Source organism: Equus asinus, chromosome 2, assembly GCF_041296235.1.
Source record: "Equus asinus isolate D_3611 breed Donkey chromosome 2, EquAss-T2T_v2, whole genome shotgun sequence".
NCBI lineage: Eukaryota > Metazoa > Chordata > Mammalia > Perissodactyla > Equidae > Equus > Equus asinus.
In genome coordinates this window covers 21,547,430-21,565,330 of record NC_091791.1, presented here as the reverse complement: position 1 = coordinate 21,565,330, position 17,901 = coordinate 21,547,430, and the positions used below count along the sequence as shown (strand labels likewise).

Genomic DNA, 17,901 nt, shown 5'->3' with positions numbered 1-17,901 from the left:
TTTCCCTCTGTAATCTTCCTCTTCAAAACTTATAACTGTACTCAAAGCATGAGAAAAATTCCAATAAAGAGAAATTCCACAAAATATTTGACCAGTACTCCTCAAAAACTATCAAGGTACCAAAGACAAAAAGCCCAAAAGCTGTCACAGCTAAGAGGAGCCTAAGGAGACATGACAACCAAATGTGATGTGACATCCTGGATGGGCTCCTGGAACAGAAAAAGGACATTAGGTAAAAACTAAGGAAATCTGAATGAAGTATGGCCTTTTTAGTTACTAATAATGCATCAGCATTTGTTCAGTATCGTGACAAACGTACCATACCAGTATGAGATGTTAATACTAGAGGAAACTAGGTGCAGGGTATAAAGGAACTCTCTATACTCTCTTCACAGTAAATCTAAAACTGTTCTAAACAATAAAGTTTATTTTAACCAATAACGATATGGGATAATTGGGGAGTATTTGGGAAGGAAGAAATTAAGGGACAATAATTAAGAAATTCGGGGACAATAAGCAGAGAATTTAAAACAGAATGGGCACCCTTCCTTCCTGTTTAAAAATATAGGTGCCCCATCATAAGAAGAAACAGCTAATTGAGTGCTTCCTACTTGTCCGGAAGTGGGCTGAGAGATTTGTGTACATCTTTTCATTTAACCCTCACAAATATGCTATCAGTAGATATCATTATTACACTTATTTTACAGATGATGAAACTGGAGGTCAGAGAATATAAGCAACTTGTCCAAGGTCACCAGCTAATAAGCGATGGGACTGGATTCAATTCTGCCCACATTATCCACTCTGCTGTAAACGTGTTTGGAATGCCTTCATCCATTATATCAATCAATAAATGTTTATTTAGTACCTACTGTGTGCCCAGTCCTGAGCAATAGCTAGTGTTGGACCACAAGGAGCTACAAGTCTAGTAGGAGAGACATGGGAAAAGTTCACTTTTAAGAAGGGAATATCTATCACGGTTGGTGAAGAAAGTAAAGGCAAAAGAAATTTAGAGCAAGGACTTTCAGTTGGAGCAATTGGGAAACACTTCATGGAGAAACATGGGAACTTGAACTAGACTCTAAGAAGGGAAGGAATTAGAAGGATGAAGGACAGGAGGGGACCCTCAGGCAGGGAGGTTGGAGCCAGGGGCTCTCCCTGCTCCTGGGGCCGGCACTGGGGAAGAAGCCCTCCCTGGTGGAAAGAGCCCTGGCCTGAGAGCCAGCAGACCAGGAATTGGTGCACGTCGGTCTGGGCCTTCAATCTGGACCTCAGTTTCCTCATATGGTCCCTTCCAAATCTTTAAACACACACACACACACACACACACACAAGTCCTCCCTAACAATTAGAATACAGAGCATTCTGGACTGAGAAAGAGATTCTCAACTATGTGACCTGGTGTGTCTTTTGCAGCATCTCCTTTCAAAGAGAGCACAGTGGGCACACCTAAGCCTTAGGTGTCTGAGTGCTGCTGGCAGTCGTCCCTTCATTCAGCAGCAAACACCTGGCCTCAAGGCTGCTGGGAGAGGGTGGTGGCTACGTGCCTGCCCTCAAGGAGCTTACGTTCCAATAAGACACAACTGCTGCCCAAGAACCAATTTCAGGTCACACATGTGTTTTGTTGGACCCACACATGTTTTTGTTTTGTTCAGTGTTAAACTGGCTGGAAATGTTTAAAAACGGGGATATGTCCCACACAAGGAGTTTCAGCTCCTCTTTAAAATCACGTTTTTAAAAATTACACAATTACACGTTTAAAAATTACACATTTGCCTCACTCCCGTGGGACTCTGACCCACACTGGGAGAGGCTCTGAGGAGGGGCCCACAGGCATGCCTCAGACCCACGATCTGCCCCTTCCTCAGAGGGTTCTTTCAGGTTCAGTGTCACAGAGTTGAAATGAAACCGAAGCGGAGTGTCCACCAGCACGAGCTTTATTCAATGGCCAAAGAATGGAGAAGCGGCAACAAAGGTCACAAATCAACCTCTCAGCTCTTGGGGCAATCAAGCAGCTGTTATAAGGGGTCAAGGTAATGAAGGAGAGGAATATTCATAGCTATTCAGGGAACTGGGCAGGCTTTTTGGGGGAATAGGATGCCACCTCTTTTCCTTCCTTATTTGGGCTGGTGTTTCCTGCCATGGCCATGAGTAGGTGTGTCATTTAGTATGGTAGTGTATTACAATGAACACATAATGAGCTGGGGTCCACGTCAGGTCAAGTCAGACCACCGTGTTGCCTTCAACAGGTTTAAACTGGTCCTGACCATAGGTCTCAGCCATCTTCTTCTTCCTCCCTTTGTGGTTTCCCATAAGCCGAAGGTAAGACGTAAGGCTCGTTCTGAGCAGGTGGTGGTTAGTATCTTCTGGGGCCGGGGTCTGGACTAACAACATGGCAAATCAGCTGCACATGGGCAGCTCCCGCCTCCTTCACACAGGGCACTTGCTGTCTCCTCCATCACACCCAATCTCACCAGCTCTAACTCAGTTAACTTGCCCACCTGAACACCATTGGTATTTTAACTTTGTTTTGTTAAATTTAGCACAAAGAACCACAAAACAAATGTGAGGCTTAACAAATTATAATGAACACCCTTGTAACCACAACCCACATTATTTCATTTTCTTCTGACCTAAAATGTTGCTGTGAAAAATTCCAAGGGCAGTCTAGTATTTTTTCTACCATAAGTTACTGGATCATTTGTCTGAATACTAAAGGATTTTTTCTTTTTCAAGTACAATAATTTTATCATATGTTCTGTTGGTCACTCTGGGCTTATTTATTCAGTTACATGGTGTTTCCCTTCAATGAGTAGTTTCAAACTGTTTCTTGTTTTTTTAGTCTCACAAATATTTTCTAGAATTACCATTTTTAATATTTGTTCTATTTCCTTGCTTTAGTTTTCTTCCTTGGGGAAACCTACTATATAAATGTTAAATTTTTACCTATCTGTCACTTTCTCTTAAATCTTTTACTCATTTTGTTTTGATTTTTTTCAATGTTCCTCTTATTCATCTTCTATTTAAGACATTGTCTCGTGTTTATTTGTTCTCGTGTTTCTTCCGGTTTAGTCCTCATATTTACAATGATTGCTGTTTTCTAATTCTTTCCTAAGTTCACTCACTTAATTTCTCAGCTTTTCTAATTGTTTTATGTCATTCTTGTATATATTATCTTTAAATTTGTAAATGTGTTTTGGAATATTGTTTTCATCTGTTTTATGGGCACGTCTTTATTGTGGGCGTGTCATTCTGCACCTTATTTTCCTCAAGTTTGTATAGCATTTTATCTCTTTTTCTGTTACTTATTTTTATGTGAAATTAATTTTCCTGACCTTCTGAAAGAGAGACTCGAACCAGGATATTTTTTCTTATAGGGTTCTAGAACCCCTTTTCTGTTGAGTTTGTAAAGTGTTCAGAAACACAGCACTTACTTTCTGCAATCTCCTGGCTCTGTTCCCTCTGACTGAACATCCTCTTTCCTTTGTGTCTACTGCACCTTCCCTGCTCCCGCTTGGATCCTATTCCCAGCAGCTTGTCCTCAGTTTGTCCTAGGAGTTCCTGGGACATTGACTGCTCCAGCCCCTGCGTGTCTTACCACACATCTTTCCCACTCACCTACTGGAGAATGCAAACCATTCCCAGTTTCAGTTGCCATCTCAAATTGGCTCACTGAGATTTTGAGTTCCTGATGGTTATTTTGGGGTTCTCAGGTCCATCACACACCCCATTGCTTCCTTTGACTTCCTCCTGCACAGACGCTAACACGCTTGTTACCCTGCACCTGCTCATATTAAGGGTTTTAGGGGATACTTGTCACCTGTGTTTGGGGTAGATCTCATCCATGAGTTTTAGTTTTGCTATCCCAGTTTCTCTGTGGTTTTGGTTTTGGTTTTGGTGAGGAAGATTGGCCCTGAGCTAACATCTATTGCCAATCTTCCTCCTTTTGCCCAAGGAAGACTGTCCCCAAGCTAACATGCGTGCCAAACTGCCTCCATTTTGCATGTGGGATGCCACCACAGCATGGCTTGATGAGCAGTGTGTAGGTCTGTACCCAGGATCTGAACCTGTGAACCCTGGGCCACCAATGGGAGCTCACAAACCCAACCACTATGCCACCAGGCTGGCCCCTTCTCTGTGTTTTTGTAGTGATTAGGAGAAATTCAAAAAACTATGACACAACTGCCACCACCTTGCCAGAATCTGCATTTTTGTTTTTAAACTCTGATCCTATGAATTTAATTCTGCTGTGTTCCAACTACTTTCAGTAACTAGCAACCAGCGCAAACATTAAAATTGCCATGCTTCCCTCCTCCACTCTCCCATCTTCCTATTGCTCCCTGCCATCTCCCCCTAGGAGCCAAGTGTGCTCCAGCTGTTGCCTGAAAGGTGTCACAAAGTGCTGCATGTTGAGTCTCCATGTCACTGCAGGTATAAATCTCCCAGCTGTTGGGAAACACCAAGGGCAAAACTTCCCTCATGGCTGCAAGTATAGCCTTGGTTCCTTTCACAATAGCCACTCCTATCTGATGAGAAATGACTGTTAGTGCCGGACAGCTAGATGCCAGGATGGACCCCAGGGAGACAAGTGCTGAGAGCTGGCATGGTGGGGCAGGCCACTCTCCCAGCAAAAGTGTCACAAATGGATTTTTTACGAGAAGGTGAACAAGCTTCCGGAAGTCAGCCCCTCAGTGTTCACAGCCAGGGCCCCTCATCTTATACTCTTCCTTGAATCCTATCTTGCACATAAAATGTCTCGAAGGGATAAAGTGAGCAAGACAAAGAAACAAGATCCACTTCCCTGGAGTTATTTCATAAATTTAGCATAACGCCTGTTTTGCACCCCAATTTTTTTTATCATTTATTTAAAACAGTGATTCTTTTGATCCACATTTTTATCTCCCCATCTTCCCACTGCGCTCTTGCACACTACAGTCTTATTCTAGTCCTCAATCTTTCTGGGGCGATCTCACCTGGTGTACATCTCTTGGACGTAAGGCCCAGACATGCAGGTCTGAGCAGGAAGCTCCAGGCACCAGGAGACTTTGCTTCTTGGGCTTGAGCCAATTAAAACTTGGCTCAGAGGCTGCCTGGGGAAGTGACAGGCTTAACAGCCTGATGAACAAACAGTGGAGTTGCCATCACACTTAAGTCACGGTCTGTTTAAACTTCAAATCAACTGAAATTCACGGCTCCCACTTCCTGAGAGGGAAACCTTCAAGCTATCACAGGAGAGACTGCGGTCTGAGTCCGAAAGGGGAGGACTTCTGACTTTTAGAGGGATAAGAGATGAGAAACATGACTAATATATCCTATCATTTGGGCAGAAACGTCTCTTTTCAGGCCTATCTTATGAAACATGTTAGCAATGGGAGCAAGCGTGAACCAAAGGCATTCAAGAATTGATCTATCTTCAGTGGATCAAAATATATCCCGTTATTGTGAGGCTGCGTTACAAATATAACCTGAGAACCAGCCATGTATCTTGCTTTCTCCTGCAGAGCAAGTTGGAATCAATGATCCTTGAGCAAAAACGAGGCAGGAAGGGCAGTGGAAATGTTGGCAAGTTTGTTTTTAAGCTGCCAATTTAGACTCACTCTATTAGTAAAATTTTCTTTGCTGCCATCCTGGTTCTGTATGGTAAATATGGATTGGTTCATTTTGTGCTTCCCCACTGGAGAAAGCAATGGACGCTGCCAGCCATGCTTTGGTGAATGGCCAAAGTCTGCTTATATTTATTCATCTTTCAAAGCCATCCAAATCCAAGAGATAGCTTATGATTTAATGAGACTAGTTTTAAAAACATAGCCATACAACGGAACAGTCTACAGTCAGTAAAAAATAATTACATCTATATGTACCAATATGGAAAAACAAGTTGGATATATTGCCAAGAAAGCATACTGCATATACATAAAATGACCCAATGTTTATGCAAGTGATGTGTGTGCGTGCATATATATTCTTTTATACACACACATACATACTCATTCTATGTTACCGAATATTGAATATGAAGAAATAAATCAGCAAAAATAGATAGCAGATAATAGTGGTTATATCTACAGGGTATGTCTCAGGTTGTGTTCCTAAAGAAACAGACCCTATAAGACAAAGATTTGCATGTAAACGGTTTATTGGGAGATGGCACCAGGAAATACTGGTAGGAGAAAGGGAAAGTGGGACACAAAAGGGTAGGAAGAAAATACAGGGTGTGTTATTGAACGAGTTACGAGGTGGGCAAGTGGGGCTCAGTCCCCCTGGGAAACCCTGGGACACAATGCAGATCACGCCTCAGACATCCCAGCCAAGAGGTGAGGAAGTGTTGTCCCCTCTCCAACCATGATGGTCTGAGGTCACAGGGACATTAGCTTTGCTGACCCCTGGTGTTGCCCAACATGCAAGCAGAGAGAAAGGCCCAGGACAGGGAGTCGCAGGCACGCGCCGTTCCTAGCAGGTTGTCTACAGTAAGGAAACGGTGAGTGCTGTGGTGCGGGTGCGATATCTGCAAGGTCTACGGTGCGGTGGATCACGGAGGACTGTCACTTTGAACATTTATGACTTTTTGTTGTTTTTAGTACATCAATGACATTTTAAAATCAGAAAAAAACACTCACCAAAATATTAGGTTTTCTAGAGAAAAGCAAAAACGGCCTACAACTGATTCAGAAAATAGGGAGGGAGGGCAGGGATCTCTTCTCAAAGGGGGCCTTCCACCCAAAAAACGTCTCCCCCGAGGCCACCTGCCCTGGAGACGAGCACGCCTGACCCGCACGGTGGGCAGGGCCATGAGGAAAGACGCTGAGACAATGCTGCTTCGACACTTTATTCACTGAGCATAAATACAGTCCCATGAGCATGAAGGCGAGCATGAATAATGCACTAGCACCTGGAACCTGACCGTCACAGAGCGCTCACTGTTCCATCACTGGCCAGAGTCACTGCAGCTGCCTGGGGCGTCGCCCCGACCGAGTGCTCAGCTTTGCGGGGACCTTCCTTCTGGTACAGCAATTTTATTCTTGGCTTGTTCTCAACAATTAAAAAAAATCATAAAAGATCAAGTGTTTGCAAGAAAATATCAAAGAGGATGAGAAGATTGTCAGTTCTTCTTAGAGTCTAAAAGTAAAAAGGGGAGGTAAGGAAGGAGGAGAGAAAAGGGGCAAGATGTCAGGGGTCTGCCAGGCTTCTGCCTCTCCCCAGAGCATTTTACAAAAACAAAAACCAGGGAGGCATTAATGCTGTCTGGAGATGGGCTGCGTCTCTCTGATGAGCCACTCGAGAGCTTCCTGGCGGCCCTGCTTCTGTAGCTCCTTCCCAACCACGTCCCTGCAGGTGAGGTGGTAGTTGTTGAGCCAGTCGCACTGCAAGAGGGAAGACAGACGGATGGGTATCCAGCACCACATCTTCACCAGAGGCTACACAGGCCAACGGGGAGGGCCCCACACGCTGAGACCACAAGATGAGAGCAAAGGAGCACAAAACCCTTTCTCCCTGCTCATGGACAAGTGACTTCCTTGTGTTCTATTCCCCTGGAAATAGCTGGGACCAGGCCACATCACTTATGGTGACAATGCTCCCAGCACAGTCTACTGCATGTGGGCTGGCGATGACTATGAGGGAACTGAAATACCTGACAGCAAGCCAGGGCTATGGGCTTCCCTGAGGGCAGAGTAACTCGTAACCAGGTGTTCTCCTTGACAGGACATATCAAGAGAGATGGGGCAGGGGTCTCAGAGTGACTGCACCTACCCGTGTGGCTCATCTGCTGTGAAGACTCCTGCTGAGAGACACGTCTGAAGCTGTCCTGCCAATGCGCTGAGTTTCCTACCCCATATCCACTAACAAAGCTAAGTAAACCAAGATGTGGGTCCTGTGAGTGTGGCTGTCTAAATGAATCCAAAACCTTTGGTGGTCAAGGACTGTGGCCCTGCAGAGATGGGTAGGGAGTAAGCTTGACTTTCAGACCCTCAACTGAATGCGGCCACCACACCAAGAGAGAAAAAGGAAGGAAGCCTGACAGGACTTGGTGCCTGGGGTGGGCACTGATCTATTGGACCTGATGGTGAAAGTCCTGCAGTCATAAAAGGGTGAAATCTCCCCCTTGGGTTTGGGAGCTGAAGGATGGAGTGAAGTGAGTTCTACCAAGAGGACAACCCACTCCCTTTACTGTCTATGAAGTAGGCCTGACCAGACACCCAGCTGCAGCAAAGCTGGCAACACTGACACACAGTCTGGACCAGGTAACAAAGGCGAGATGGGCACAGAGGGCAAACAGATGGTGTGGTGTTGCCAACCAGCTTTGACACAGCCAGGGCTCCACTCCCCACTGGTAAGAGCCTACTAGCCCCTGTGGGGCTTCGGGGACAGGGACAGAGTCAAAAGGACAGCAAAAGGCCTTGCTATGGATCAGCAGCAAGGCCAGGCAGGGCCACAAGGCAGGCTGCCGTTCAAAGCAGCTCAACAGTGAGGGTGACAGCAGCAGCTAACCCTGGGGTCAGAGTGAAATTCCCAAGGCCCTTTTGGGTTGGGGGAGCAGAGGTGGGGGCAGCCTCAGGGAGCCTGAGCAAAATCCCAAAGGCACTGACAGTCGACTTGGAGCTGCCCGTGTTCACATCCGACCAAAGTCCTCTGCTGCCATCTGGTGACAAATGATGGGAATGCTGACCCAACCCAAAAAGTCCCTGAAGCGACTGATGAGAGTCTGTCTGAGATGGTAAAAGGCAATGACCAGGCATTTTAAAAGTCCAATGAACAGAATCTTGTTGTGGGTTATTACTGTGCCTTCAGACAGAATGAAGCCCCAGATTTATTGAGTGGTATTTGGAAAGGGACCATTTCACTAAAAGAGATAATAAATTTACTCTACTTGGTATATTAAATACTGTCATCTACTGTTATTTGTGGAAAATGTTTATGATCCCCAGGGTAAGAAGATATTATCTGCCCTATAAAAACTAATTGGCCAGAAGAATAGTTGAGTGATTTGGGTATGCAAAGAACAGTAATGAACCGCTGCATACAACAGAGCCCACTGGTCTACATCCAATGCCCTGGGATGGACTGTGGGTCACAGGTTAACCAAACTCTTTCTCCCTCAAGGAAAAATGGCTTCACTTAATCTTCCTCATGCACTGTCTCCCTGGATAAAGTGAAGTGTCATACGGGAGAAATGCCTCCTGATAGTACACTTTATGTGGACAGCAAGGACCATGTGACCTAGAATTACTTGGTAGGAAGCCTTAACCTTGGGCTTTCAAGAATGTGGAATGACTTATTGCTGGAGAGCCCCTTGCCAAGACCCTGGAACTGTGCCCAAGGGCCATTACAAGAGATACTGGTTCCTGTGGAGCACAAGGCTTCTAAGCAGGCTGGCCCCATGCCCACTTACGTGTTCCTGTCCCCTTCACCTAAGCCATCTCCTACAGGCACTGGAGAGAAGCCCTGGGAGCCCTGGAGGGACTCTTCCCATTGAAGAGACACACCTGGCACTGTGCTGCTGACAGGCTGAACTTCCTGTGCTGCGTCCATCTACAAGCTGAATAAACCCACACTGGCGGGGCCCATTTAGGTCCTGTGAGTGGGGATGTTGAGCTGAGCCAAGGGCACTGATGGTCAAGAAGAAGTGCCCAAGCAGAGAGGAAAGCTAAGCAGGAAGTGGATAACCTTCTTCTGTCACCCATCTGCGAGCTGGGTAAGGTGGAAGAGGCTTCTAGCTGGGAGAATCCCGTTCCACAGTCCCGTAGAAGGGGGCTCCTCAGGCCTGAGAAGCACTTTCCATTAGCGCCAAGCACGAGGCCCAAGCGGGCCCCACTGAGGATACATTCCTGCCTCAAGAGGGCCCTGGGATGAAGCCAGCAGCTGCCTCAGGTAACAGAAACTTCTTATTCCTCAAGTAACCACCACGACTCTCCTGCTTTTTGGCTCCTGCCAGTCATCTGCTTTTTGCTGGGACTTCTGACCACCTGTCTTGCTCTGGAATTTGTGTCCCTCTGGCCTCTGTCCTCCCAGCTCGGGGACTATTTTGTCTGTCCAGTGCTATTACTGCCCTGTTTCTGACTCTTGTCTCTGCTCTGACCTTGATCACCTGCCTGATCCTCAAAGCCTTACTCCAGGTCCCCAGGCCTGCCACCTCACCTGGCCTCATGAGCCTGGGGACCCACCCTAGAATTTACAGGGGTTTCAAGACCTGTAACGCTCTGCGCTTGACAGGTGAGCACTGTTGTGCTCCCGCTTTGTGAAGGCTTTCACAGCCCGGAGTGATCAGAACAGCAGGGACTACCTCTCTCCTTGTCTGTTTGAAAACTAGGCAGATGATAATAGATTTTCCTTCTCATTTCCTTAATGTTTCATGCAACACAAGAAACAATCTGGCATGTGCAATGGCCAACAGGCCCCACCACCCATCTGGCTTTCCGTAGGGAAGACACATGGCCCATTGTTTGCTAAACGCGCCTCAGTACAGCTATGACTCCTGCCCTCCTGGAAAGCAATGGCACACTGTTCCCACCCATGAAACCCTACAGCCCCACCATGGCAGCGGGGACAGGACTATCTCTAGGCGGAGGCCCAGCGAATACAGGACAAGCGCCTACAGTCCTCAGGAGACCTAGGATATTCAGACTAGGCTAGCCCAGACCTCCAGCTCAAAAAGTGAGAATGGAGTGGAGAACATGGGGTAGCTCTCCACACAGCCCCCCACACACACACATGCTTCTGCCTCCCCCAAGACTCCCTCTTTACCTCTTTGTCTGTAAGAGAATCCACATCTATCATTTTGGTCTGTATTGGAACTAAAGTTAGAGGTTCAAAGGTCAGGCTTCCCCGGTTATTGAAGTTATACTGTGGGAGAAGAAAGAAAACTAAGTTTTCACTCTCTTTACCACAATGAACCACCACGAGGTCACTCCCACCAGACATGATCACCCCTCAGAGCCAGGTGTAACTAGGAATCAAGAAGTGGTTAGCTGGTCACCATTTTTAATAGGCAGAGGAGGCACAATGAACACAGCTGGTGCCACTTTCCAAGAGCTGCTCTGCTGTGCAAACAGCCCATGCCATCAGAAAACCCAAACAACGGCTGCTGAAGGGCTCCGAGCAGCAGGTCCACAAAGCTGACGTTTACTGTGATAAAGAGGAAGTAGGGGCAGGGCATGGATGTATCTGGGCTCAGCGGCATCTCTGGTTTTGGTCTTTAAGACTCTTCTGGGTATAAGTCCCCAAAATCACTTTAACAGTCAATTATGTGGCCTGCCTTGACCCAGCCAGGCCCATCAAGTGACAGATAACAGGTCTGTCCACTCTATGCAGTATAGAACGGCCAGGGCACACAAGAGCATGTTGGGTCCTTGTTCTTGGCGGGGCCTTTGGGAATGAGGTGAGAGGCCACTCTCAAGAACAGTGATTTCAATATGGGAACAGAGAGCAGACCCCCCGCAGTCAATCGGTTTGCAAGCTTAGGGAGCCACTGCCCTCCAACTGTGCAATTTCCATAATCCCCAGTGGAGGGGAAGGAAACAGGTCTTTCTAGGTAAAGCCCAGCACCTACAGCTCTGCAAACTCTTGGCAATAAGACAGGTGGTTCAGCCTCTCCCTCATAGGATAACTCGGGATTCCTCAGCTTTACCTGACAAAAATCACCTGGGGTATTTGTAGAAAATATGGTCTCCAGGCTCTAGCCTTAGAGATTCTGCGTCAGGGTCTTGGAGGAGCATTTAAGAGGCGTCAGGACAAGAAGCTGCCTCTAGTAAACTCAGAGCCCCAAAGCACGGCGAGCAAGGGCCTGTCTGTGGCTCCATGAGGTCCAGCTCCGGGTTCCGGTTCATTAAGGATTTTCCTTGTGGCTTTACAGAGGAGAGTGAACTCCAGGAAAGTCCCTGATAACAGGGGAAGGAGGCTCCATTTTGGCCCCAGAAAGGCACAGTCTTGGGTCCAAACACAAAAGTCTTCATCTTACCCCATTAAAGAATAAGGAAATTTTTTAAATGAATAAATAGAAAATTACTGACCTTGGTCTTCACAGGAACCACCAGGACAACATTCTCAATGCGAATTCCAAAAGCCCCGTCTTCATAATACCCTGGCTCTAAAACAAACCACATCCCCAAATGAGAAGCCACCAACGATGAGGATGTTTGCACAGAGAACTTTCACTCAAGGGATAACAGCCCTGCCTCCTACCACCAGATGAAGGGCCTACACAATCCAGGTGCAAGAGTCAGAGATGCCTCCTCCTCCCACGTGGCCACATTTAACAGGCACTTGAGGTACAGAGAGAAAGGCTCTGAAGTTCCTGAAAGTTGGCTGCAGGGTAGGGAGGCCAACAACAGGGGACCCACATGGTGCGTATCCCTAAGTCATGATGATGCAGGCATTAAAATATATTCACGAGGACTTGGTAATAGCATAGGAAAGGGCAATACATTAAGAAAGAATATAGACAATATGTCCAGTATGATCTCAGTGATAAGAAAAAGATACATACATATATGAGAGACCAAAAGCTAACAAATCAAAATATTAAGTCATGTTTCCCCTGGGTGGTTGGATTACAAATGATTTTCATTTTCTTCTTTATACTGTTCTATAGTCTCACTTTTTCCACAATGAGCATGTATTACTTTTATAATTATAAAAGGTTGTTGTTGTTGTTTAATTCCAGGTGACAGGAGGAGGAAATTATTTCCAATTTACTTTAAAAGTACAAAATAAGAAACAAAGAGCTTTCAAAACAGCAGGAGGATCTATGCACACCCTCTATGTGAGGGACACCAACCGTCAGTGACAATCATGCCCGCCTCCAAGGGCTCGTCAGAGAACGTCTTATAACTGATGCCGCAAGGACCCTCGTGAACATTCAGAAAAGACCCAACACCGTGTCCTGTTCCATGTAGGTAATCCAGGCCTGAATCCCATAAAGCTGAGCGGGCAAAAGAGTCAAGAAGGTGGCCTGAAAGACATATAAAGAACCACGTGATGATGTTTGCACAGTCCTTTTCAATTTGCAAAGCACTTTAGAGATTAGATTTGTTATGTTTGGCTCCAGAGGTGAAACAGAAACCAGTGGGTAAAAGTTACTGGAGGGTTGAGATTTCAGCTGGCACAAGGAAGAACTTTCCAACAATCAGAGCTCCTGAGGAGGGCAGCTCAGAGCTCACTCTGAAACTGGAGGATCATTTGTCCAGGATGCCAGTGAGGGGCTGGTCACCTACAGCAGGGAAAGGCTGCATTAGATGACGCGGACATTCCCTTCCCAGCTCTGGGACCCTATGGTTTCAGAATTACAAAGATGAGACTCTAACCAGACTGCAAGCAGGCAGACAGGCATGAGAGATGAGGAAACGGATGCCCAGAAAGATGAGTGCAGGCCCCATCTAAGCAGATTCAAGGCTCAGATCTTGTCAACTCCCTGCCTGATGCCCCACCCACCAGTCCTCAAAGAGGTACATACCTGAAGTCAGGTTTCCAGTAAAATAAATTCCAAGGGTCCTGAAAGGAGACACTGGCCCAGCGCTTAAGGGCAGACAGGAGGTTGCACCAACTTCACTCAGGCCCTAAAGACTTCACGCCCTGCTGCCCTCTCCTCAGAGCCACCCACATGTGTCATCCAACACCATAAGTGGTCAGGAGAGAGGCATGCAGCCAACACGGGGCCCCATCCTAAGCCCGGCTCCCTGGGAGGCCCTCTGAGCTCAGTCAGCGGGTCCAGGAGACTCACTCCATGCAGCACCCTCGCTTGCCCAGGCTGGGAAGGACATGTTCCTCCACTCAGACTTAGACATGTTTGATGCCTGATCAAGAAAACGCCTGCCATATGACAGGAGGAACCACCTACCTTTGGTTCCGGTTGGGAAAACGGCTGCGCTCACAGCTATGTGGCCCTTGAGCACATATGTGAAGCATTCCTGCCAAAAAAAAACCCAGGGGGCATGTTGCAGAACAGGCACAGATGCTCCAATCCTGTAGTTTTCTGGTAGTTCAGAAAACCTTGCCTCTGAAGGCTTATTAGCAATGCCACTGAGAAAATAGGAGTAAAAAGAAAAAAACTCTGGTGGAAAACAAGCTTGGCCTTGGGGCCAATTTTCCAGAAAATCTTGAAATTAACGTTAGTAAAAGAGAACTGTCAGAGAGATGACCCCACAGGTGTCTCCCTTGTAATGAACATTCTGACACACTTGATGTCCTCTGAGCCCCAGAAAGGAAAGAGTGGGGAAAGCAAGAGTACTGATGACACTGGCCAGCATTTACTGAGCCACTCTGTGCCGGGAACAACACTAAGCCCTGTACGCTTCACCCCACACTTCATGACGGAGGCACTCCCGTCACCCTCACTGTACAGAGACATGAAGGGGCACTCCGGCTCACACAGTGCTTCAGTGGCAGCATCTGACCTGGGAGCCAGCAGTCCTCCTTCACCCTCTGTGCTCCTCACCACCATGCTACACTCAGAGGCTATCCCTACTGCTCGGACAAGAAAAGTGCTGTTTGGAAGGTTAGTGGCTTGCCAGTAAGGTGCAGAGTCAGGACTGAACTCCACACTCTTCACTCCGGTCTGGGGCTCTTTCCACAGCCCAAAAAGAGTCCCACCAAAGGTATCTGGACCCAAAGTCAAAACTCTTCTAAGGTGCTGGCACCTACAAATGGACGAGGCAAGAGACCAAAACTATGAAATCTGCCACCTGCACTGCATAAAATCCTCTCCCTTGGATAAACTTGCTGAAGGCACTCCCTGGAAAAACAGATTCAGAGACTCGACCACCATTCACTGGGCAGCGTTTATGACTGGGAGCTTGCTGGTTCACGGAACCTTCACAACCAGCCTTGGAGACGGGTATTTTTATCCTTGTTTTCACGGATGGTCTCAGTGCTTCACTCAAGGTCATGGAGCCAGTAAACGGCAAAAAAGAAGCCCAGTCTCCAGACTGCTGGTACACATCTCTCTATCTCACAGCTGTTTCCTCCTTTCCATGCCAGAGAGACCGGAAACTGAGCAGGGTATGTCATTTCAGAGGGTTCCTAGAGAGTTGAGCCTATAAACAGGACACTGAACTTGAAAAAGGAAGGGAAGTGGCTTTCAGAATCAAATCTAGACATTGTTTGCAAAAAGCATACATTTCACTACCCTAACCCATCCCCAAAGAGACTTCCTGACTCAAGAGAAGGCCAAGTGTTTAAATTTGAATCTGAGCTGCTTTGACCTTAGCAGACAGAATGCTTTTAAATTTCTCCAATAATTAATTACATGGATGTCACAAAGCAGATAAGCCTGCCTCTACAGTAACGAGCTATTTTACTATCCCACATATAATTTTTACTTATTTATACAATCCCTTTTCAAAAAGCAACGCTCTTCTTAACAAAGTAGAGAGGGCATCTCGAGTTTTCTGCTCCTACCTTCTCGTAGGCCTTAGGGGTCCCAAAATGCATGGTCCGGGTCACATCTGTGGTTCCATCTCTTTCCAAAAGAAAAGACAAATCAGTTTTCAGTCAAAATAAGCTTTTGCTGAAATATGAGACAGGCAAGGATGTGGAGAAATGAGAACCCTCATACACTACTGGTGAACATGTAAAACAGTGCAGTCATTTTGGAAACAGTTTGCAGTTCCTTAAAAGGTTAAACATTGAGTCACCCTACGACCTACCGTTCCACACCTAGGTCAATACCCAAGAGAATTGAAAACATATGTCCACACAAAAACTTGTACATGGATGTTCATAGCAGCATTATTCATAATACCCAAAAGGTAGAAACAACCTCAATGTCCATCAACTGATGAAAGGATAAACAAAATGTGGTATTATCCATACAATGGAATATTATCCAGCAAAGGAACAAAGCACTCATACATGCTACAACATGGATGAACCCTGAAAACATGCTAAGTGATAGAAGCCAGATACAGAAGGCCATATAATTCCACTTATATGAAATGTCCAGAATAGGAAAATCCATAGAGCTAGAAACTATAGCAATGGTTCCTAGGTAGGGGAAAATGGGAAGTGACTGCTACCGGCACTGGAGTTTGTTTTTTGGGGTGATGAAAATGTTCTAAAATTGACTATGGTAATGGCAGCACAACTCTGTGAAGATACTAAAAACCATTCATCGTACACTTTAAGTGAGTAAATTATATGTATGTGAATTATATCTCAGTGAAGTTGTTATAAAAAATAAAATGAGACAAAGTGTAAATGCAAGGATGGTCCAATGTAGTGGGAGTGAACTCAGGCCCTGACACACACACTCTTGGTCTACCACATGAGGACTGTTTCACAAGAGACACTATCACTGGGGTTAAGAACGAGAGAGAGGAGGACAAAGGAAACAACAAAACAGAGCCAAACTCCAATTCCTCCTGTCAGGATGGCAAGAAGTTTACTAGACCCTAAAAATACCCAGGCAAATCTCTTAGAACACCTTAATCCACACTCGATATAGAAAGGATAACTTCCAGAATCCTGATAAAATTTAGAAGTGACCCAAAGTTTATACCATTCCCCAAGCAATCCTGATACCCTTAGCTCTAGGTTGTTATTATTAACTCCCATGGCTAGGTTGTGGTTTCCTACTTGGCTGAGCTCATCTAATAATTAGGTTCTCCATCAGACCCAGACCCAATTGCAGAGGGGAATGGAGCATTAAAAGGCCTTGCTTCTGCCCTCTTAATGCAGAAAACACCTATTTCAGCTCGTTCCATGGGTTTCACATCAAGACCCAATGAAATCTGGGGTTCTCCTCTGAGGAAACTATTCTAGAGGTTGATTGTGAAAGCAGGAAGACATGAAGAAGGAAATTCAGATATTCAGGGGCATCCCTCGTTTCTCATTCATTCATTCAAAATTAAGCCCTCCCTTTACAAGGCCCTGGTGTCGCTACAAGTTCAGGGAATGAGCAGGCAGTTTACGGGCTGAGGCAGAAGACTTTCCAATGGTTCTAAAAGCTTACTTTCAGTTATTTATTTAGTATTTGAAACTTCCGGCCAAGGTCAAAACATTTCTGTCAAAGAGTCTTCTGTGGGAATAGTCACAACTGTGCTATTTCAAGTAGGGGTGAAAAAAAGGACAAGACACAAGAATGATTCTATTAGTAGCAGACGCAGAGTGAGATCACCAGCTGAGCGCTCCTGGCTGTCTTGACTCAACAGAGTCAAGTTCCGTGGCAGCCCAAGCTCACTTACTTGTATTGAGCACCCGAGTCAATGAGGTACACCTCATCTAGCGACAAGGTCCTATTCGTCTCAGGGACTGGCCTAAGGAAGTAATTAAAAATTAATTATTCCACAAATGTAAACACTTGCTGAATCCAGAAGGAGGGCACACAAGAGTTTTTTGTACTATTCTTAACTTATGTAAGTCTGAAATAATACCAAAATAAAGTTACCCAATAAGTTAATTATTTCAACTAATATTGACCCACTACTAAAGAGCTCAAGAGAAGGAAGAATAACATATTTCTTTATACTTCCATTTGTATCTGGAACAAAACACGTGTGCATGAGATCATTCTAAGAGCTACAAAAGTAATAATCAACAGAAGCAATAGGACCAAGCTAGAGCTCTGGGAATTGGGAAGAGCAGCCTGGAGTCACTTGTCTTCTGAAGGGGGCTCCCAGGCCCCTGCCTTAGCCTCCACATCCCTCCCACAGTCCTGACCCCATCAGGTGTCTCCCCACTTGATTCCCAGAACACCAGATAGCCAGGAGGTGAATGTCTCAATTTGGGAAAAAAACTAAAGGGATTTTTGCTGGGAAAAGGAGTAGATTATGATGCTCTTATACTACAGCACTTTTTTCAAATGAACATGAGGTATTTTTATAAAGTGATCTGATCTCCCCATGCCTTTTTCCAGACTTTATCACTGTGCTGTGAAATGTTACAAGGGAGGAGAGCATTCCAAGTCTCTGT

General features: G+C 45.9%; 1 protein-coding gene across 6 annotated transcripts in view; it reads right to left on the bottom strand.

Annotated features, from left to right (window-relative positions):
• Window positions 1-6,812: 6,812 nt before the first annotated feature.
• The window catches only part of XPNPEP1 (X-prolyl aminopeptidase 1), a 54,458-nt gene continuing 43,369 nt past the window's right edge, over window positions 6,813-17,901 (bottom strand). For 5 of the 6 annotated variants that reach the window (XM_014829842.3, XM_014829843.3, XM_044751112.2 and 2 more), the window contains 7 exons: window positions 17,175-17,246; window positions 15,391-15,451; window positions 13,832-13,901; window positions 12,773-12,946; window positions 12,006-12,082; window positions 10,741-10,839; window positions 6,813-7,361 (listed from right to left, as the gene is read on the bottom strand). In XM_014829842.3, coding sequence (XP_014685328.2) covers window positions 7,233-7,361; window positions 10,741-10,839; window positions 12,006-12,082; window positions 12,773-12,946; window positions 13,832-13,901; window positions 15,391-15,451; window positions 17,175-17,246 — 682 coding nt within the window. In that variant the 3' untranslated portion in view covers window positions 6,813-7,232. Of the gene's footprint in view, window positions 7,377-9,695; window positions 9,754-10,740; window positions 10,840-12,005; window positions 12,083-12,772; window positions 12,947-13,831; window positions 13,902-15,390; window positions 15,452-17,174; window positions 17,247-17,901 lie in introns of all 6 variants that reach the window. The other variant, XM_070483634.1, reaches the window with a different exon arrangement.